At 40.0% G+C, this 22,801-nt stretch overlaps 2 protein-coding genes across 2 annotated transcripts; both read right to left on the bottom strand.

Annotated features, from left to right (window-relative positions):
• Positions 1 to 15: 15 nt before the first annotated feature.
• Positions 16 to 14,234, bottom strand: LOC146382811 (tyrosine-protein kinase CSK-like). The gene is made up of 13 exons (XM_084933743.1): positions 13,754 to 14,234; positions 7,218 to 7,317; positions 7,012 to 7,125; positions 6,805 to 6,917; positions 4,534 to 4,753; positions 3,650 to 3,743; positions 3,435 to 3,500; positions 2,922 to 3,021; positions 2,747 to 2,837; positions 2,589 to 2,662; positions 1,932 to 2,127; positions 1,734 to 1,820; positions 16 to 1,532 (listed from the first exon to the last, which is right to left on the bottom strand). Exons 2-13 carry the CDS (start codon positions 7,230 to 7,232, stop codon positions 1,347 to 1,349), a joined length of 1,356 nt encoding a protein of 451 aa, XP_084789869.1. The 5' UTR covers positions 7,233 to 7,317; positions 13,754 to 14,234; the 3' UTR covers positions 16 to 1,346.
• Positions 14,235 to 14,393: 159 nt separating this feature from the next.
• edc3 (enhancer of mRNA decapping 3 homolog (S. cerevisiae)) lies at positions 14,394 to 21,109 on the bottom strand. Its single transcript, XM_084933740.1, has 7 exons — positions 20,948 to 21,109; positions 20,552 to 20,717; positions 20,239 to 20,465; positions 19,811 to 20,149; positions 19,572 to 19,725; positions 17,990 to 18,207; positions 14,394 to 17,871 (listed from the first exon to the last, which is right to left on the bottom strand). Exons 2-7 carry the CDS (start codon positions 20,713 to 20,715, stop codon positions 17,537 to 17,539), a joined length of 1,437 nt encoding a protein of 478 aa, XP_084789866.1. The 5' UTR covers positions 20,716 to 20,717; positions 20,948 to 21,109; the 3' UTR covers positions 14,394 to 17,536.
• Positions 21,110 to 22,801: the final 1,692 nt, after the last annotated feature.

The raw sequence follows: 22,801 nt of genomic DNA, 5'->3' as shown, positions 1-22,801 counted from the left end.
GAATCGCAAAGTCAAGCTGACAGCAAAACATTGTTTTCTAATTTAGGAGGACATTCAAATGATTTTAATCATTATTTTGCCCTCCTTAAGTGTGTCAGTTGTCGGTACATTGTTATAGCTAATTGTATTCTCATTCATCACCTGATGGCAATGTTTCATTATTCAAGAAAGTAGCAATATCAAACAAATTTATGGTCATTAAAATATACTCAGAGGATCACGTGCCCATTTCTGAATGGGAAATTAAAGACATAACCGGTGCTGTATATATGCATTTAAAACATGTAGCTTCTGTGGAGCAAATTTCTTTTTTGTATGGGATGTAGATTTTTTTTTTTTTTTCAAAAGTAATGGATAGTAGTTTATTATTGCTGCATAGATAATGAGTATCTTCAAAAAGTCTTCAAATACATCCAGTGAAATAGAAAATAGCAATTTACAATTTAAAAACTGTTAAACTTTTAATATAATTTCAAAAGAATGTTAAAAAAAATTATTCAGAAAATATTTTCAAAAAGGTTTTTTGGTTTGTTTGTTTTTTATTGTTGAAAACGACAGTACAGTACAAGTATTAACATTCTCTGTTTCTCTTTCTCACAAAATCCTGATAGTTTGCTCAAATCCCAAAAAAATGTCTGATAAAACATTTTAGGATGTCAGATGAAAAACCTTTTCCTTTTTGACTCACGGGAGGATGAAAACGTAGTCATAAAACATTTAATATCATACAAGAGAAAAAAGATAAAGTTGGATAATTATTATTCTTTCTTTGAAATTTTGTCCTTTAAGCAAAAAAAATCCAACATTCATGCAAAAATGGTGTACCTGATATCATTAGGAGAAAAATCCCCCAAAAAAGACAACGACGTATCAAAATTGCAATTCTACTATTGAAGAATCTTTCAGTTTTAAACAGATTCAGTCGGCTGAGTCAAATTAAGTTACTTTTTACAGGTTCGTGAAATTAAAAGGACACTACCGTTACGTTAAGGATATTGATGTAAAGGACAAAAAAAGACGTGGAAGCACGTCAAGGCACTGGTTCTGAGGCAGCACTGTGTTCTAAGGACAGACTTGTTGATGACAGTTAATCATTCACTCTGGATAACAAAGTGCAAGAAGACGAGACGAGACAAACCTGATGGCGCCACTCGACTACGAAAGTCACTGCAGTCTGAACAACCTGATGTTTGCTAAAAATGCACAATGAAAACAGTATTTGTTGTGAATTTTGCCAAATTGTACAGTCCTTGTGAGATTTTTTTTTTTTTTTAATTCCACAGTTATGGTCTCAGTGGTCAAAATGAAAAAAGAGGATCTATGTTGTGTCTGTTTTGTCAGATCCCTCATTGTCTTTTTCCCATCCCTTGGGTGATATGCTGAAGCCACTCTTTCAACATCTGAAAACTTGGTCGGGCTGCGGGATCCAGGTTCCAGCACTGTTTCATGATGTTATACACGACTTCAGGACAGCCGTCAGGACAGTCCATTTTGTAGCCTTTCTCCACTCGAGGCACTACATCCTTTAATGGCTACGGGAAAGACCAGATTTGTTTGTTGAACATTTTGGTCCTTTAAACCTAAGGCTATACTCATAACACATATATGGATGTTCGAGAGCGATCATAAAGTACTATCATTATTGATTTTGAATTTTAAAAATTCATTGTTTTCTTAATCCAAAGCTGTTATTCCAGCATATTTTTTATGCACAAAAACAAACTGATACTTACAATTCTCGGATAAGGAACTCGGCCAAAAGAGTAAATCTCCCACAGCAAAATACCGTAGCTCCAAACATCTGATTTGGTGGAAAATTTCTAATGACAAATAGAAAAAAAAGGATATTAAGAGTTTATTTCACTGTGTTTTGGATACACAAACTATGCACGGCAAAGCACACGGCTCAGAACAGCTCTAAAGCAGCGCACCTTTTCTCTCAGTGCTTCAGGTGCCGTCCACTTCACGGGGAGCTTAGCGGTATCCTGAGTGGAAGAGGCCTCCTTGGTCAAGCCAAAATCACTGACTTTAGCCATGTTGTCCTCTGACACGAGAACGTTTCGTGCGGCTAAGTCTCGGTGAACAAAGTTATTGGTCTCCAGATACGCCATGGCTTCACAGACGTCTCTGTGAAAGTAAAAGAAAAAGTAACAAACGCCGGGCTCAGGCGTGTCGAATCAACTTTTTGTCATGGCACGAAAATAAAAAAATTTTAAAAATTAAATAAATGAAACTACTATAACTGATTTCTACCATTCAGTGGGAAGATAAAAGGGCCTTTTAAGATAATGAAATAACCCTTTTATCTGCTAACCGTGTTGTCTTTAAATATATGGGCTAAGTGGTCCTTTAAAGAATACCTGATAAAGATTTAAATTTGAATAAACATCAACCACAACTTTAACCTCTTATCTATAGACTCATGAGATATAATCTGCTCTTTGTGCTGCAAAATATGCCCCTCTTTAGAGCTGAATTTCCTCCCTCTCTGATCACTAGCTATTGCAACACCGCTCTGCTAATACTAATATAGCATAAAACACAACAGAATAACTGCCGAAATTGTGGTTCGCTGCAGAAATACTCACAATGCAAAATGTAGGAGAGCTTCTCCACCAAGTACTGTCCGGCCTCTGGAACGTAAATAGTCAACCAAACAGCCCTAACAACAACAACAAAAGCATGTTATATGTTTTATACAGAGTATTCACCACGTCGGGAGATTATCAGACACTCAGCCACCTACCTTTGCCATATACTCAGTAACTATAAAAAGACTTCCGTTCTCTTCCACAATCACTCCAAGCAGCTGTACCAGGTTATCGTGCCGTAGTTGCCTGATGAAGGGGACAAGCAGAGCAGTTAGTACGTGTCCATTTATGTTCCTAAAACGCGCCAGAACAAATGTTTAATTTACTTACGTCATGACAGAAGCCTCTGCAATAAAGGCCTGCGCTGTGGCGTCGTTTTTGATGCACTTCACAGCTACTTTGGTCCCTCTGTAGTCTCCCACCATCACATCTGAATAATCACAAGCAATGAACTGATCAGTGAAGCCGCCTTTATACGACCCCAAACCAACAGTAAGACGGCAATGCGGCAAATGACATGTTCACAGCAATTAAATTTGAACAGTTTTCTAACTTTTATGTCGATTACAAGGAGAAGAACAGTCCATATATGAACCTCATGGCACAATCTCATGGTTTTCACAGTAATGAAATGAAATTTGGTGGTTCTGCGATGAGGAATATTTAATATTTGGGGCTTAAATGTCTTTTTAGGCAAAATCCTTTACACCCAAATGCAGCATATGATGCGTCACATCTTTATGTTGCTCTGATTTCTGTTTCATGCAAGAAATTAAGACTGGGTTTAAACTCACCATGGAGTTTAAGCTCATCTTAAGTAAACATGAACCCTAATCTACTTACCTCCAAATTCTCCTTTTCCAATAACCTGCTGCAGCTTGAGGTCTTTTCTGCTCAACGACCAGCCGCCTGTTCATCATTGAAAGTAGAAACAGAATTCAGCTGAGACGCAAACAAGCTTTTGATCATCAAGAACAATAAATAAAAGAAAAATGAAAATAATAATAAAAATCCACAATGTCCCTGCTGTACAAGTTACAAAGAACCGGCAAGCTTACTCCTGGAAAATTCATCCTGCGCAGCCACCGTCCCTTCCTCCAGCTTTGGCTTGATTAGTTTGGTGCAGAGGCCATCAGCATCTTTGGTGTAGTGCTACATAGAATAAGAGATAAAATACAGTGCACATGGCCTCATAAGAGCAAAGGAACTTTTACCATGACAGAAACTATCAGAACCACATTCAGAGCTTCAAAGCAGCTTTAGTATTTTGGAAAGAAAATTCCCCCTTCATTTATTTGCAGAAAAAAGCTCAAACCAATTTGAATAGCAACTTTCACTCTGCATCATCTTTTAGAGGATTGGTTTAGAGCACCTAATGAGTACAGCTGTGGGTTTCGCTACTTATCTTTGTCCTTCTTATATTGCTTGTGGGTGCTGTAGCTGTATTTTAAAAGAAACTGAAGCTTGAAGTTCAAACCTTTGTGAACTTCTGTAAAAAAACATGAGTAAAACTCATTGAGTAGTTTATACCTGTGACCAATAGAGGGCTGCCTGGTCAAATACGGTCAAAACCACATGCAATGGTTGACTGAAAAGCTTCAGTTGGCCAGAACTTACACACACAAATCTACTTTACTGTGCAGAATAAATAGTATGTTGCTGTTCAAAATAAGCATTTCACACAGGAAAAGCAGTCATTTTGAGAGTAAAGACCTAGTATCTGTTTGAGGTTAGAACTCTGAACCTCAGCATACTGTTCACTTCCTCTTTGATACTTCCTGTTCATTATATGTTCCAGGAACTGCACAGACTCTCTGAAGTAGCACAGTAACATGGGGAGGCTAAAACATGCTTACAGTAGACTGATGCTCAATATAGCCTCCTAGAAAATATCAGAAACACTTTGTTTTATTTAGAAATCAAAGCCCAATTTGTGCCTTACCTCTACAAGCTGCATGAGGTTTTCAAAATAGACCTCTTCATCGATGGTGAGCTTGCCGTTGTGGTAGATGATGCGATAGTGCTCCACCTTACCGTCGCAGCTCACACACAGAGTGTAGTCGCCAGGGAAGTTAGTGCTTTCCCGTACCAAGAACAGGCCTGTCTCAGGGGGGTTAAGCAACCGCTCCGCCTGATCCCGAGTTATCTTGCCATGAAACCATCTGGTGGAAGAGGTAGCCAGAAATCAGTACACCGACAAAACCAACAGATCAGCCCAGCAACTCCAAATTCACATCAGCTGTATGTACACGTGACATATCCAATAACAACATATAGACTGTGCCTGCATCCATTCTACTGTCTGCATCAATCATTAACAAACATTATTAGTTAAATGTCTTCCTCCTATTTTACCCAATTGGATCCAGTCATTCTTAAACTGGGTCTTTTAAAGCCTTAGATGGTTTGCTTGTGCATTTCATTTTACGCTTGACTTTTTTTTAGTTGTTACACTGTCACGTTCCTTCTTGTTACAAACATATATATTGTAAGTAAATATATATATTTTGTGCATTTGGAAGAAAACAACTGTAACCTTGATGTTTCACTTTCTGTTACTGTTCATACGCTCTATTTTCCATTTAAAGACACGGCACCAGTGTCTGCTGAACAGATTACATTTATTATTTTTTTAAAAATTATTTGGGTATTGTGGTTTTCAGTGTAGCCGCTATATTAAGAGACGGGATTATAAATAACCACATTCAGTAAACTAACTGGTTCTTGCAGCGCGTTCTTACACGCTAAAAACTGCCTTAAAGTTTGGCTGGTTCATCAAAGGGAAGTTACACTAGCAGGCCTTAATATCAAAGTTTCTTTCTCTCATACTGACAGGTGTGTTTTGCTCATAGGTTTGTAGCTTCCTGGTACTGGCTGAGTGCTCTGTGGTCTGTGTACGCATGTATGCATTTGCCAGATGAAGGTCAAAACAAAAATATTCATTCTAAGAATGCTGAAGCGGATTTTTTTTCAAGCTGAAAGTAATTTTTTTTATAGCTACTGTACCTATTTGTCCATTTTCCCACGTTCCTCACTATTAGAAATAACGCTTAGAGCTGTTAATCAGACAACACGTGCAAAGACAGGAAAAGCTAAATCGGCCTTCCTAACACAAAATAAGGGGATATTTGTGGCTGATTATTGCTTTAGTCTTTGAAAAATTTTCATCTTTCCGTGTTTAATCAACCTCACAGTGTTATCACAAACCTTAAATGGGGCTTTAATGCAAATTAAACAACTACTGCCTTCATCATCCAGATATATAGATTAGGGTGATTTGCATATCCACTGCAACCAGTTATACAACAGAGGCTGTCACATATTTAAATGTGGTTTTTGGAATGTACAGCGTGTGCATTTGCACTTGGCTCCATACGAAAGTTACATTTAAATATCACACAATAAAGCTTGTTGGAAAGCTTTTCTTTACAGACACAGAAGCAGTTTCCCCCCGAGCTGAAAGGAAAGTATCGTTATAAAGTTTTCCTTTCAGTTCTGTATTATAGGATCTCATCTTAGCTCGTAATACAGAACTTTTTGAGGTCATGATCCCCTTTTATCAGTGTAAGCTCATATTCATTACTGGTAATATTTACTGAGAACTGCACATTATGTGAGAGTTGGTTTTCTTTTACTCATTTCCATTTCCACTCATTTTGAAGCAAGAGAAGGCATTTTTTTTAAAGCAACTATGAATGAGATATCACATGTCTGAAAGCATCAACTGATGATTTAAGCTCAATCCTAGGCACCTTATGCTAAAGGAAAATTATTATCTTATTTGGTTTCTGGTACAGTTCGATTTGCATTAAAGTTTATCAGCAAGTGTGCTCTAAATAAAGCTGGCATTCATACATATGCACATGCCTGCAGCAGCAAACCCATGACGTGGACAAGTGGGGAGATTTTTTAGATTACTTCAGTCTGAAATAGAAAAGAAACAACAGGAAACTGTGCAGAGTTCATGCAAACCTGAGGTGGAAGCAGACAGACGTGCACTGCAATTACAACACAGCCCGACCAAACTGTGGTCTCCATTCACACAACTACTGTGGAATTGCCACGACAAATAGGCCATCAGCCTTCTGCAACCACACAGCCATGGAAGAGGGCAAAGTCAAGCTATTTTAAACACTGCTAAAAACACCGCACAAAGATGGTGCGGTGGCAAGAGATACAGACAACCGATGCTCATGAGAATCTATATACTTACGGCATTAGACTCAGTTTTCCCCCACTTTTCACACCTTCCCTTTTCTGGACATAGTTGGCTGGGATCGTTCCCTCGCGGCCTGCAGAATTTTTAGCCTTGTACCAGTTTGGATCCTGAAATGCAAAAAGTTTACTGAGCGGCGCCGCATGGCATCAAACACAGAGCTGTGTCTTCATAGAAACGCAGACAACAAAAAAGAAATATTACCTTTGTGACAACAATGATAGTCAACACGTCTCCTTTGTTAAAGGGCAGGTCCTGCTCTGTTGTGCCTTTGAAGTTATACCTGGCCACACACTCTGTGCCCTGCGGCCATGGGTTCTATAAAAGCGAGGGACGGTCACTGTTTCAGTAAAAATCCGTATTTTTTCATTTGTGCTTGCAATTTTTGTCACACACCACCTGGACCTTACCTGGACCTCTGTCATGGTGAGGCGGTTCGATCCTCTCACAGGTGAGGTTTGCTAGCTCCTACCATTAGAGCTGGTAAACACACACACGCGCACACAGTACCTGTGAAAGCGAGCAGAAGAGTAACTAGGATGTCCCCCTGTTTACTGATACTGACCCAACCGCAAGCAAATTCTCAGGAAGATAATGAATTTGTGGTTTCGCTGTACGGGGGCACATGGTAATTCGAAGCAAGCAGATGAGCCATTATCACAGCACACTGGAGTAACATCAGATCAGACAGTGTCGGTAAAAATAACTCGCTCAGACAGAAAGCAGAACTAACAGGTCTTCTTTTTTTAAACACACTTTCACAACTAGTGCATAATGTTTCCATGACGGAGGAAAACCGTGCCAACATAAAGAAGCTCTTTCACTGTAGAATATTTCATACAAAGTAAGAAATGCACTCTGACATGCTAAAGTAAGAGATAAAGAGACCAAAATGCAACCTACTCCCTACTGTGTATTTCATGTGAAAACCTAGCTCGGTCTGACCTAAAATAAGGCACACACTGGTTCTCCATCTTAAACTCAATGACCGGGCCTTGTAGGAATCAAGATAGCTCTCTTCCAACCCTGGAATGCAAACTTGTGGTGAGATCTGACCAGGCCCCAGGGACTCATCCAGCCCAGCATTACTTTATGTCAATAAAGCAGCCACTGTGACACTAACCTTAGGCCTGAGTAACCCCGGGGCCTGTGTTTCCATGATACACACACACATAAACACACAACCAATCAGAGCAAAGACATCATAGTTAAATGATGACCTACAGATTAAGTTATGCTCCACATCCTCCCTCTCTCTTTCCCCCCAAACCCCACTTCCTCTCTTGCTCTATCAGTTCCCAGGAAGAGGTGGCAGGGCTCAAATGGTCAGAGCTCAGGGAAAATCCTGGCTCTGATAAACTGTCACTTTACATGAGGTCACATCCTTTGACATGTCCACTGCAGTGCAGTCAACTTCCTGTACGACATCCCAAATTCTGTACACACCAACTTTAGGGTGGATTGCTTAGAAACGCGATAAATGAAAAAGATCCTCTTCTCTTATAACGCTTCTTCCATCTGGTGTGTTTTTCTGTTTAAATAAATAGCCCGCCATTTCTCAGACAAGCGTGTGTCTAAAAACTATCACGAGACTGTCATCACACCGCACCATGGGGATGTGATGGATGTGGTCCCTTATGGAGTAGTGCAGCTGTCTCCTGTATCAAGGGACAAAACTATCTGGACACATTTCCCACACCCTTAAGAACAGCCCCACTCTGCTCACCCCAACCCAGCTCTACAATGTGCAGACAGTCAAAGAAAGGCAAAGATAACCGAGCTGCTGTGGGCCAGTTATTCTTGTGTAGATGTGTTTGTGTGCAGCTGTGGTGTGTGTGTGTGTGTGTTTCTTTTTTATCTTTACAAAGACTTTAAAGACAAACAAATTATTGACACACACCAAAATGCAAAACTGTGGTGAGAAAAAAATTCTGTCTGTTCATATGGAAAAATAAGAGAGAAGTCAGAAAAACGTGATATTTTTAGCCGTGCTGTTGGTGTGGCTATAAAGATCTCACTTTTGGTCTGTGGGGCAGCACATCACAGATCTTGACTTGAATGCTTGAACTAACTATTACAAGTGTTGCTGTGAAAATTTGTGTGTGCATTCACAGGGGCTTCGAGATGACTTCTATACTCTTTGGGCATTTCATCAATTTCCCATGAGCGCAACCTTCCGGTAAGCAAATTCATCAACCTGTTAATGACGAAAGCGCCACATAAACCAACGACAGTACCATCACCCACAGCTTCATGCGGTTTATTCATCATTATTAAATTATTAATTATTAAATAAAATCAAAACTGTAGCAACGACACAATTTTAACCCAACTCGAGCAATCTGGTAATGACCAATGCTTTTACCTTATGTTGCATGATGCTATGCTCCCCAAACAAATCTCATGCCAAATAAGAACAAACCTCAAAGTCCCTGCTTTATTAAATAAAAGAAAACAAGTTTTTTACCACCTAAAACTACATTTAGTCAGCTATTGTTTCTGCATCGTTTATTTTGAAAATATTTTAATTTGTCTTATTCTATAATAAGTTTTCAGTATCTTTTAATCTAAATATATACCTATTTTACATTACTATTATTACATTTTAACTGTGATAACAAAGGAAATCCCCATCTCTAGGATAAATAAAGGAAACGTTATCTCATCTTAGGACAAAGTGTGAACATCGGGCATTTCCCAAATTTAGACCACCAACACTGGCCAAGAGACATCACAGAGAGTCCAAAAGACAGCGTGTGTCAGCTGCCGATTATAAATGAAACAATGTAACCTAGTCCAATTTTAACAAAGAAAAAAAGAGAGCGAGAAAGAGAGAGAGAGAATGTAAAGTTGTGTGTTTGTTGTGTCAGGATGTTCAGCATGGAGATCCCAAAAGTGAGGGAGTTGCAAGCACTCTGTTCACTATGATTCAGTTATTATGAAATGTACTTTCTCTGCATTTTATTTTCAGGTAAAAAAATCATAATTTTATAGTCACAAGGTTTTTTATAGAGTGACTGTCTGCACATTGAGGCCACTTAACTCCTATTGTGGCCACTGGGACATTTTTACTTATGTTAGTAAAAGTCAGAGCAGTTGTTTAATATTAAATAGGTTTTTTTGTGAATACATTCAAAGCCAATCCCTACCTGCAGAAGGGAATAATACATTAATATTGTGCATATCATAACTATCATGACCTCTCTAACTAAAGGATAAGCTTACCTAGATTAATAAAGCTGACTATTTTTTCAGAAACGTCTGGTTGTAGACCATCTGTCCATACAGCTGTACCCCATTCAATTTAGGATCTATTTCACTACGACCCCAAAATGAAAAGCCGCTGATGTAATACAGGGAACGTCGGGTGTTCACCAAAGTCGACAATGTTGGTGTACTGTAGGCTGCGACTGTTGGAATAAACTTTTATGACAATGTATCAAATACTTGATGTCACACAGTCCAAACCAAGAGTATGTGGACAGTTACAGGCTTTTCATATTTTGGCTCTGTGCTTCAGCACATTTGATTTTAAATCCAATATTGGACCTGCTAATTCAAAGCAACATAAAAATAACTTTATCTCTTCCAAACCAGGATGCAAATTGCAATGGGTTCAGAAATAGGTGGACATTTTTTCCACTTTTCATCATCAAGCAAGGTAACAATCCTAAATATAAAACCAGATTATCTAAAGGATTGACTGGCCAGGATGATCACCTGATCTCAGGCTGACTGTACTGCATTTTAGGTGTTGAAGACCAGATTAAAGGCAGATAGACACCATACAAGAGATGAAAGTAGCTGGAAGGTTATCGCTAAGCCTCAAAGTATTTTCCCCCCAAAATTGAAATGCATCGTCTTCATATGTATCAGTTATTCCTAAACACTGAATATTTGGGCGCTGTTAAAAGTAGTTTTTTTTCACTACAGATTTAAATGGTGGTTTCCAAATCAGCATTTCCAGATCCACAAGGTTATTTTGTGACTGAAACACATCAAAAGTACAATCATCTGAGTTTTACCTCGAAGCAGGACATTATGCTGACGATGCTCTGAAAGCCACCAGAAGTTGTGGACTGCAACAGAATATGTGTGAGGGAAACCCTTTGTAAAGAGTCTCGTCAAAAGAAGAATGTATCAACGGGGTCAGCAGCTTTTTTTTCCCTTTTTTCATATTAATCTCTTCTGGGACGCTGAATGCTTCCCAGCAGCAGGCCACCAGCAGCTGAGTGAACGGGACAGAGCTCATTCTGCCACAGACTCCCACTGCCATTTCCACAGAGCTCTGCATGGAGCCACAGCTTGCTTCTTTTCAGGAAGCAGCAAAGGATCTCATTGTGAGTGAGTCAAATTTCTGCTGACCCCAGTCTCATTAGATCCAACATCATCATCAATGCGTCCACTGAGCAGTTTTAAGGGCAGCGATGTGACTTGATCTTTAAATTTTGCTCACTGTTCCATTTTGTGTTTACTGCTCTACATTAATTGTAGACATAAATCTCATAATTGTGCACATACACAGATATGAGTTGAATGAAGGGAGGCGATGGACAACATTAATTCCTAAAAGTAAAAGGAAGCCACAGTCGATTAGTTTAATGATAAAGAGTGACTAATAAATAGTGTTGGACTGTATAACTGCAAAATAAGCTCATACAGCTCTTACATGGTATAATATCGCATGTTCTTGCAGTTTAAAACAATCCTGTTGTCCAAATCAAACCACTGATCAACACTTGTCTCTTGTGCCTTCTTGTGCAAGTCAGTTGCAGTCTTTACTGAACTAATCAGCGGCAGCCTGACTGCACGGAGCAAGACAGGACAAGAATGTAAAAACATCTTCTTTGACCTAAAATCTGCCACTCCCTCATTTACTCACAGACAATAACCGAGGTGAAAATGTCGATTGTGCACGGTGGGAGGCTGAATTAGCTAATTGTTCATTCCCCAGAGCTATCAGAAATGACTCCCTCTTCTTTTAGTCACACATCGAAGACCATGAGATCATAAAATGAGACTGTGGCTCAGGTAGAGTGGGTCTTTGTGTATAAATGGGATGGATCCTGAACCCCCTGTAATAATAGAAAATGCACTGCAGGAAAAAGTATTAAAAACACATGAACGTGGCTTGTATGTAAAGTGTAGAAAGGCACCGCTCAAATTCAAATTATTTAAAGCATTAAAGCCTGTTGATGCCATAATGATACATCATACAGCGTTTAATTCTTAAGATTTTGCAGGATCGTAAAAATGTGTTGTTAACATTAACCTAGTGGTTCATCTCAGTAAATCATCTGATTGATTCTTTTACTAAAGGCTCCTATCGTTTCTCTAAGTGCAGCAGAGGGCCAGCACTCCAGCCTCATGATGCTCTTCAGTTGCTTTGATACTACTGTCCTGTTAGCAACACTGTAACAGCAGCAGGGCAGCAGAGAGAGAAATAAACACTTGACTTTTGTCAACATCCACTGAGCTGCCACCTGGCTGGCACACAAACAGTAATGTGCACAAGGAGAAGGCTGGTGGGGGGTCTATAACAACAGCCAGCAGATGTTCCTGAGAAGGAAGTCACCTCTGCCTTTAGGGGCAACAGCTGGACTGTGGTGCTTTGGCACAGCTGACTGAAACAAACATCTGTAGGATCTGAGAGAGGAAGTGCGAGTCCAGTGGTTGGACCTGAAACACAGACCATCATTGTATCACTTTTAATAGCTCAGAGTTTTTCCTGTGACGCTTGAGGGGGGGGGGGGGGTTAAAAACTAGGTGTGTACTTAAAATAGTATCCAATTTATCATAAACAAACACAAAAGCTAAACTGAGAAACAAGGTTGTTTTCAGCGTAGCAGGAAGAAGGATAAGCGATTGTTAATCGGGGGCAATCCCCTGCATTTTGGCCAGCCAGCCATTCTAGTGAACTTTGCATTTTATTGCCATCCAAAGTTCGCATGACGTACCAAACCTCTTCACGCTGGAGAACGTTTGATCATGTTGACTTCACCAAGGAAACAGCATCAAAAACACCATATAAGTCGAAACTGCCGTGCCTGAACAGCGGATGGACCTTTCCTCGCTGTGGCGCGATCACATGCAGGCTGTTTTATGGGTGCTGTGTGCACAGCGCAGAGTGAAGTGCAGTGCAAGGCTGCTGCTGCTCATGCAGCCAGGCGTGACACATTATAGTGCAGCAGCAAAGCTTTGCTGCGGTTTTACGAACTTCTCTCCATCCTGTTTCAACAGCTTAATCTTTCTTTACAGTTTATCGTACTCTAAAAGAAGAATCTTTGCTGGTCAGGAGATCCGTTGCTGCACCAGCGCACACTTCACACTTTGTCTGAAAAAGGAGGGAAGTCCCGTTTCAGCGAAAAGGGCATCACCCAGAAAACACACCCGAGAGATGCTCTGCTCAGCTAGATCTCTGATAGCGGAAATGTTGTTTTCTGACGTGCATTAATCGCTTTTTGCCATTTTCTGACGGGTGCAGCCTACCCGACGAACATTTAACAGCGCCGCTCTGCAACTTGTAGCATGCAAGTGCACGTGAGAGTGCGCCCGGCGTTAACAAAACTTCAAAAAGCTGTCAAAGATCCCAAAGTCCGTGACAGTGGGAATGAATGCTGCTCTCCAGCTCGAGAAAGCAGATTATTACTAGTCACCCAACATGTTATAACACAGCAATGTGGACAGCTGTGCGCTGCAGCTTCTTCTTCACCCCAGGAAGTCAGAGGAAGTGGTAGAAGTTTGGAGGAGGATGTTAGTAGGGCCACGTCTATAATCGACTCACTTAAAAAATACTTTTTCATTGTGATGTTTGAATAAACTATCCATGCCCATTCGACATCCTAACATTTATCTCCGCCAGAGCTGTCAGTCACTGCATCTACTTTAAAATAAACAGCACATTTTAAAATTTAAAGGCAGCTCTGTCTCAAACTTGAAATCTTACCTGTTTGCAGGTAAAAGCAGCCGATTTGAAGCGCTTACAGGTGATTCCGCACGTTTGTTTTTCCTTCTACAGGAGAGCACAGTTTGCCATTCACGCAATAAATAACCGACAGTCGATGCTGAAGCGCAAAACACATCCAGTCCTGATGAGGAAGAAGTGAAAACTGTCTCAGGTGATCAGAAAACTTGAACGGCACCAAACGAAACTCGACTAAAAAACAATAGGCAGCGGCGTTGATGCGTCTCCAGTCAAGACTATTTACAAAATAGACCTATAAATGAAAAAAGACAGCAAAACAAAGTAAACTTCCACAGATGTATCGCCTTTTTTGTGTCGTCCTTCCGTTTAGAGGGAGAAATAAAAACTCCCGCCACGGCGATAAGTATTACTCAGTAAAATCGCGGTGAGTAATTAAAAAGGATTAAACTTAATTTGAGTCAAGTTCGCTCTGCGCTACTCCTTTTTCCCGTCACATTCAAGTTTTTTTTTTCTTTTTTGGCCCCACCTTGATTTCGCGCATGCGCGTTGCTGACAACTAAAAATAAGTCCCCACAGGATATGTCTCAGTCAATTCGGTGAAGGAATTTGATCATCGATGAGGCAATAATAACAAAAAACAAAGATACAGGGACAGCGTGGGTGCAGTTGTTTTCATTTAATTGGTTCAACCTGCAGATGTGACATATTAAGACTGAGCAGCACTTTGCACATGAGGCTTCAAAGGGAACTCACAAAAAAAAACCCAAATCCTGTGTTGTAAAGTTACGTGTCTATATATTTCTCGAGTTAAATGTTAAGAGCAGACATGCATATTAAGACATATAAATGATTAAAAAGAAAAGAAAAATGGGGGTGCAGGGGGAGGAGGGAATCCCCATCTGCTGCAAAAAAAGAAAAAAAAGAAGAAAAAGACTTGCACAAACATATTTCCTGTAAAAAGTCAGACTGATCCAAGTTCTTCGACTGTTCACATTTTATTGATATACAATCCTTTCTTTGTTACCGTTGATGAGAAAATAGTGTTAAGTACACAAAGTTGTCATTACAGCAGAACAAAAGGGAACCACAATAAAATGTTTATTTACTGCCCCCTAGTGGCCAAAGACGAACTAAAATCATTTTATTCACATTCAGCAACGCTGGCTGATGACGTTTCCAAGCCAGACTTGTCTCAACAGATGTGACATAACACATGCAGTCAGAGGAATGTTAGCGAAAGGACAAAATCCTTAAGTATGAAAGTAACTTTCGGCCAATCGGTACATGAAGTCTGTGCAGATTAATTTACACAAAAGAAACAATTACAATGACTTTGAAAAAAAAAATCCTCAGATGGTGTGGACTGCTTAAATTTAGCCTTTCTTACACCAATTTCAAAGAATACACAATACAACTCCAAATAAGGGCATGTTAGAGAACAGCTATGCAGATCCGACACAGATTGGTAACCTCAACATAATACACTTCTGGACACATTTCAAATCAATGTGGTATTTCACAAGCAGCAAATGGTTACATTCATTGCTTGAAAGATCTGAGTAGACATGCCTCCATCAAGGCATCAAAGGGGGGAAAAAAAAGCAGCTGCACGTGAACTTCACAGTTTGTGATTTAGTGTATTGTTAAATATCAGCTTAATGTCCTGAAATAAAAGCGCAAACACAAGAATCAAGAATATTTTGTGATTTCCACGATTGCCCAATCCTGGAGTTCTTTTTTCTTTTTTAAGCCAATTTTATTGGTTCCTAGAAAGTATTCAAGTGCAGGACGCTGCATCAGCACAAATGAATTGAAATACATTTGAATCCCACCACACAGAAAGTAACATTTGGTAAAAAAAAAAAAACATATCACTCCAACCTGTTTGGTTGGACTTATTTTTAGCCAAAGTGTCACTTATATTTGTGTCACTTCAGGCTCCGCTTTGACAGACTTGTATTAACTTCTGCATATGAAACATGTAATACTGCAAAAACTTGCCCAAGTTGTGCAATCGCTTTGACCTCATCAAGTCTGCACCAGTTTTGATTGTGTAAAGCAAAGTTGGCTTTTGAATCCAATCTGTACTACCAAGCTAAACAGGCAACAGCAACCCAACATCGCCAAGAATTAGCAGACTTGAATGTTCACTGTGAGAGAATATGGTATCAGTACTTAGTTTGCAGTCTGCAGAATATTTTCTCCATAATACAGTAATGGCTGAAAGACAACAGATGCTGTATGAAAAATATATTTAACAAATCTAAACTCTAGTTGGCATTCGATGAGGCAATAAAGATTTTGCATGAGTTGTACAAATAGAACTTTGGGCCTTTCAAACAACAGTAAAGCCCTTCATCCCATAACTGTACCAAAGTTTAATAAACTTATTTCCCCTTAAATTATCATGAAAAAGGTACGACTGCATCTATTTTACATGCCATGTCTTGTTTCTAGAGCCCTTATAATCACGATATAATTTGCAGAAGAGACAAAAAAGCTGTTGTAATCTGCTGCTCTTGTATTTGAACACATTGTTATATTTAGGACAAATATTACAAGCTTAATTCCCACCAAAGCATTACATAACAGTGACAGAATGTGGCAAAGTACTGCAGGCAGCAATGGAAAGACCAGCGTAAGCTTAACTGTAAGCCGTCAGATCCCAATACGTGTGAAAACTGTTCATGCGTGTAAACCGAGATGGATCTGCGTCTAATCACTGGAGTGCTTTGAAAGAAAGGTAGATTGCCATGACTTTCAGAACTTTCCTGTTTTAAATCAGTGATTGTCCTACTCACTTTAAATCTGAACATTAAAGTCCCTTACAGTCATTAAGCTGTCAGCATCTTAATGTGTCAACTTCATGTCTGAACAAGCACACAGTCACACACTCATAAAAGTCCCTGCAGCAATCTAAAACAGACTAACATTTACATATCATACTTTCAACATGGCGCAAGTCTGAATGTATGCAGTCATTATAACAGACAAGTGTGAAGAGGATTATGACTGCACGTCTCATGCCTTTTGAGAGCTCACAAAAGATAGCCCTAAACAGCAAAAACATGACGTAACATTTTATGCCACTGACACTGTATGTATTGTACAATAAGATGAAGCCTATAGTACACTTTTAGATTTTCACAATCCAGAACCAGGAGCTCTGAGTATGTGTGAGGGCTAAAGCAGACACTCTTCTCTGCAGCACCTACACAAAGACAACCAGATGCTGTGTTCTTCGTGACTACAGCACAAAGAACTAAATGTGGTTAGACTTTGTTTGACACAACGCTGACAATGATCTTTGCCACAAGTGCTGTGCACATATTGCAGATATGGCGTGCATGACACCATATTTATGTTTGAACTGACAGCAAGAGAAATTTGAACATAAAAAGTTGAAGAAACCAGCACTGTTCTCCTGTATTCCCTCTTTGAAACGGCTCTAATGTTGCATTCTTTGACACTTTGGTTATCATTATGAATTAACAAGACTTATTAGCAATCTTATTAAACTGCTTGCTATACCCTCCAAAAGTCTGTATTTTCAGAAATGCTTACATTTTTCCCCTATCTCTATCTATATGCACTTAATCCTACTACGCTACTGTAAGATGCATCACCACTGGTCCTTCAGTATGAGGAAAAAGATCTGTTTGCACACACCGAGTTCAGAAATTTCACAGATAAACTGGAAAAACAGATCTAACTCTGGAATATAAGGCGCCAAAACCCAAACAGTCATGGAAGGTAAAAGATTTAATCTGTCAACATGACGTGAGATGTCGACCATCTGACCCGTTATGCCGAGTGCAAGGGGATGACAAATTTGCAGCCAAAGGGAGAATGGTATTTGATTCCCACTTCCTGGAACACCTGGCGAGGAATTCCTATGTCACACAGGTAGACCCTGCCAGCCCCTTCAGCTAAGGGGAGTGGAAGGCAAAGTGAGAGGGACCATTTGGCTTCAACTGCCTGCCCCTGGCCGCCAGCAGGGGGATCTAAGCTTAGCACTGGTGCTCTGTTCTGATTCGCCCAGTCTGCAGCTGCCCAGTACCAAGGCTGATCCATCAGGAATGTGTTCTCATGACAGTCCAGACAGTTAATGATTAGATCCACAGGGGTGTCAGGGAGGTCTGTGGAACCACAGAGAAAAAAATAAGAATGTCAAGGTATTTAGCAACGCTTTTGTTTTTAATGAAGCCAACAGTATTTGGAGGGGGAGAGATCAATAAAGCCACAAAACAAACCTACCTTTGATACTGGACACCTGTTTGCCACCAGTTTTGTTGAAGAGGGTGACCTCGCTGGTCACGGCGTCATGCATTTTGACAAAGTTTGGCAGAAACAGGACGACCTCCACTTCGTGATTGGCCAGGTGCCGACCGCAGCTGATGCCCTGAGCTCCCTGAACATGAGGGCCACACAGCAGTGCCACCGTGGGATGCTGGTGCAAATTCTTCGGGGTGAATCTGGAAGAAGCAGGAATAGCAAAGGTTTTATTTAGTACTTTAGAAGAACAAAATGACTAGGTTAATTAGTGTTGATGCGACAAATATGAAATAAATAGAAACAAGAGAGAAACTTAGAAAAAAATAAGTACTCTGAGAGCACAAACCTCCACCAAAGCAGCTCACTCTCTGGGGAGTATTTACTTTCCAGGGAATAGTATTGCATTTTGTATTTTTTTGCACAAGCTTTGAACCCTGCGGCTTTTAGTCAGGTGCGGCTTTTCTATGGATTGTCCATGATTTTTGTCATATCGTAAGACGATTTGTTTTATTTGTTCCACTGTTGTACGGCACTACGTTGCCTGGCGGAAGGGCATGTGATCAGACACACAGTATCGGGTTCAAGAGTGGTATGTTGGTCACATGTCCATCCGCCAGGCAACATAGTGCCGTACAAGTAGCGCGAAAAACAAACTTCAAAGTAGCGCTACGCGTTCAGCAGGAGGCGTGGATGATGAGCGGCGATAAACTTGCGAAAAGCAAGTTATGCTCAACTCCACCGGTGGAATCTGACAGTGTGGAAAAGTGTGAAAACATCCATGATCACCAACGGATTTCAAGGGCTGGACTGCTGCATGATGGAGAGGAGGACACCGCCACGGCCCTTCTGAGGGTGTTCGACTCTGACACTGACAACGAGGATTTCTTTGGTTTTGAAAGTGACAACGAAGGAAAGAAGCTGAGAGTGGATGACGAAGCCATCCTGAGCCTGTTCGTTATCCGACACTTTTCTTCTTGTTAAAGCCGTGTCACTGCACCTGAGCCTAAAAGGTAGTCCGAATCTATTTTTCTGGTGTGCTGTAGGTTATTGTTATGTACTACATTTGTTACTCATTTATGAAGCACAGTACATGTTTCATACTTGTAATTACCACTACTTGTACATATACCTAAAAAGTTATGCAAATATGTACCCATAACTTGTTTTTCAAAATATTAATAAAAGTGATGTGTCTCCAAACAGCCATCTCTTTCCTGACAATTCCCTTTGTGCATATTCTCTTACATATGATAAGTCAACATTGAAACACCTGCGGCTTTTAGTCAGGTGCGGCTAATGTATGTACAAAACAGGATTTTCCCCTGATTTTAGCTTGTGCGGCTAATATTCAGGTGCGCTTTGTAGTCCGGGAAATACGGCATTCATTTTGTGGTTTTTATAGCTGTTTTCACTGCACTAAAAACTTCTTAAAGTATATTTAAAAAGAACAAAGTGAAACTGAAACCCATTTTAACTATAATGTGATATTTAGAATCCCCATATATTAGTATCATTTCCTAAATGTTGCCAGTTCAACAGAGGCACATTTTAGATAATTGCTTACCTGTTTGGCCCCCCTAGTAATGTAAGTGCCATCTGACTGGCACACACTCCAGTCATTTCCAGTCTCCTCTCCAGTGACAGACCATGGCGCTCAGCAACAGACAACAGACGCTTGTGCAGTTCGTAGGTTATACTCGGTACAACAAGTCCAGAGTCTGTGGAAAGTAAAGCAAACATCAATAAGGCTTAAATTGATTTACCTGCATCTCCACTTCATTCATTCCAATGTAAAACACTTGCCGGTGCAGTATTCTTTGGCCCCAGGCTGCGGTACAGTAATCTGTCTGTACACAACAGGTTTGGCCTCCAGGATGTTCTCATCATGCCGGTACCGAGTAGGAGTCTGCTCCTGAGGTGTGCCGCGTGACCTCGCACCATTACGACGCTCCGATATGTCAATCTCTGAGAAAACTGCTGCTTTGTCAAAAAGAGCCAGGTTTCCTTCAAAATCAAAGTCTGTGTCCAGGAAATCATCCACGCCGTCGCCAAAACACTCATCATCTCTCTGCTTCATCTGGCCATTCTTCACCCCATTCTTCTTCGGCGTCACTTGATTTACCCCTCGATTACTGGCTGACCCTGAGGGGATGATCAATATATAGTTAACCACTTTGCCACAGATGAATATTTAAATTCATTTTTAGTGAATTTAACAGCATTGCACTTACAGGAGTTATGTCTTCGACGGAATCCTTTAGGCTGGCCAGGTATGTCCAGATGACGCTCTCCATAACTTTTAGAGCAGTGCTGTGGAGAGTTCAGTTTCTCCACAGATCTAGGGTCACCCTTTGGGACTGCAACCGGTGCGCTGGTTACCTTTGCAGGTGCAGCAGAGGTAGTCCAACTATTATCATTTCTAAAATCTAAAATCTTTAGGTCTTTTATGTCAATGGCACTGAAAAAAAAAAAAAAGAGTCAGAATGACAAAACCGATGAGCTAAAAAGTTGACAATGAGCTAACATTTAGTAGCATAGACTTACCTGAATGTGACCTCTGGCACGGGACACTTGACTCCATTGTGGAAAGGCTGTCTTAAGGAGATGGTTTGGCTGGACTGGTCCACAGATGATACTTCTCCCTGGTAGACTCCCAGCGTTGGTCCACAGTTAATTGACACCAAACTGCCCAACCAATCCGCGGCCATTTCTGCAGCACGTGTTATTAAGAAAGAAAATATTAATTATGTAGCATTACTTGTCAGAGAAGATTTCTAGAGACAGGAATCATCCTGGTAGCTAACTTTGTGACCAGGACATCAGAAATACTAGTCGTTCGGTTTTACTAGAGAGTCGTGACTAGCTTAGCCACGGCCTGCTATCAACCTTAGCTAAGTTTATATGAAGGTAATATCGCCTTGAAAAAAGATAATTGTTTACCTTTTTGGAGTTACGGTGATGAAGAGCCCCCTGAACAATACAACTCAATAAACTGCAATATTAAGTGCTCATAAGAAAACAGTTTCTTCTTCAACTATTAGCTTCTTAGCTTTTTGAATGGAGCAAGCTTTCACGGTTTATACCGCTTCCTGTTTCCGGAAGGAGTACCTTTTCGAAATAAGAGGCGAAGCTTAACAATTTTTTACCAGACAGCTGGAAATCTGTGGTGAAGCTTGTTTTTGTCCCCCCCCCACACACACACAAAAAGTCAGGCAGAGCTAAGTCGAAATTTCAACTCATTATCTCAAAATCTCTGGTTATTATCGCAAAATGTTGACATACTTAGTATCTCGAAATTTCCAGTTATTTCATATAACTATAGCGATACGTAACAGCGTAGTTTTGACTTACAGATGGCAAAAACAAATTTCCTTTAGTGGCTACATCTTATGGATATTATGGAAACTTGTTTCAGGCACTGAAAAAAATAGAAAAATGTCTTCTATACGTCCAAATTTCAGTTTAGTCTCATTGACTAAGATACTAAACTTGAAATTTCGACTATGGTATCTAAAAATTCAGACTTTCTCAGAAATGACTTCAAGAGAAGTCAAAAATTTGAGATACACAATTGTAACAAATAAGTCGACATTTGACTTTTTTTTTTCTTATTGGCAGAAACAAAGCTTCCACGTAAACCTCAGTATAACCTCACTTCTAGATTTTCAGTTGAAACAAATATTTTAAAACAAGCAAACAAAGACGTATATACATTTTTATCCATTTGTGTATTTTGTTCCCATAATTGTTGTGGTATTGATGGAAGAACTGCAATTTTAAAAATGTGTAGCTGAGAAAATGAAGGTCATAATTTTAAACAAACATGTACCGAGTACTTCTTTGTACAAAATACAGATGTCATGACGTCTGACTTCTCATGAGTCAGAAATGGTGTGATCCCATCTCAGCATGGGTTCTAGTACCTACTTGCAAATGGCAAACCGCTAATTCAAATAGATTTGGTTAGTAGAATATTGAGTCATTAAATATTTGTTGCTGGTGGAAAAATTTTCATTAACAGAGCAGTGCTTCTGAATAATGGTCTGACTTGCTAACGCAGAGAAACAAATTTGGATTTTGCCACTTGTGTGCAATATTTCACACTGATTTATAGAACTGCCCAAAGATTATCCATCATGCTGCTCCCTGAAGTTTAAATACAGAAAGAAAGAAAAAAAACAATCATATCAAGCATTGTTTTCTCTTTTTGTGCTTAGAGCGATCACAGTCAATCATTTACTGTTACGCATAATTAATCAAGGAAAAGCTGGTCGTTTGGGAGATGCTCCTGACAACTCGTGTCAACAAACAAGTAAGTCAGCAGGCAAAGTGAGCTCATGCAGAGGCTATCCCAGGAGTGTTATCCGTGATACACTCACCCAACAGAGTCCTGTGTGCAGAGGCTGTCATGGATACACGCGCTAAAAGGCTGTATGCTGAAAAAGGTGTTATCAAAGCTGCGTGATACTACATGAGATGAGATGAGCATCCTTAGTGCACAGGAGAGGGTTTCTGCATCAAAGTAAGAGAAAGTGTCATTTAGTGCATCTGCAGAAGTCAGTTTAAATTTCACCATGCACATCTGTTCTTATCTCTCATGATACAGTTGATGACATGGCATACATGCATTTAGATATGGAGACTGGTGTGAAAAACACATGAAGAACAACGACCACTGAATTATCTAACTTTCATAAACACGCTGTAACAACCCCAAAGTGTTAAAACCAGATGACTATCATGAAGTAAGCAATTCAAATATCAAGACACATGATCTATGAATAGCCACAACAC

This window comes from Perissodus microlepis, chromosome 7 (assembly GCF_051167445.1).
Source record: "Perissodus microlepis isolate ML-2025 ecotype Zambia chromosome 7, ASM5116744v1, whole genome shotgun sequence".
NCBI lineage: Eukaryota > Metazoa > Chordata > Actinopteri > Cichliformes > Cichlidae > Perissodus > Perissodus microlepis.
This window is presented reverse-complemented; position numbering and strand designations above follow the sequence as displayed.

What these genes read in the sequence shown, in the direction of transcription:
- LOC146382811 (XM_084933743.1), bottom strand. An exon ending in GGAAAACTGAGTCTAATGCC is followed by an intron (nt 4,754 to 6,804) that starts GTAAGTATATAG and finishes CTCTTCCACCAG; the next exon opens with ATGGTTTCATGGCAAGATAA. An exon ending in GCTCTCCTACATTTTGCATT is followed by an intron (nt 2,128 to 2,588) that starts GTGAGTATTTCT and finishes TTACTTTCACAG; the next exon opens with AGACGTCTGTGAAGCCATGG.
- edc3 (XM_084933740.1), bottom strand. Translation starts at nt 20,715, where the DNA reads ATGGCCGCGGATTGGTTGGGCAGTTTGGTGTCAATTAACTGTGGACCA. An exon ending in GGCCAAAGAATACTGCACCG is followed by an intron (nt 19,726 to 19,810) that starts GCAAGTGTTTTA and finishes TACTTTCCACAG; the next exon opens with ACTCTGGACTTGTTGTACCG. An exon ending in ACAGGTGTCCAGTATCAAAG is followed by an intron (nt 17,872 to 17,989) that starts GTAGGTTTGTTT and finishes GTGGTTCCACAG; the next exon opens with ACCTCCCTGACACCCCTGTG.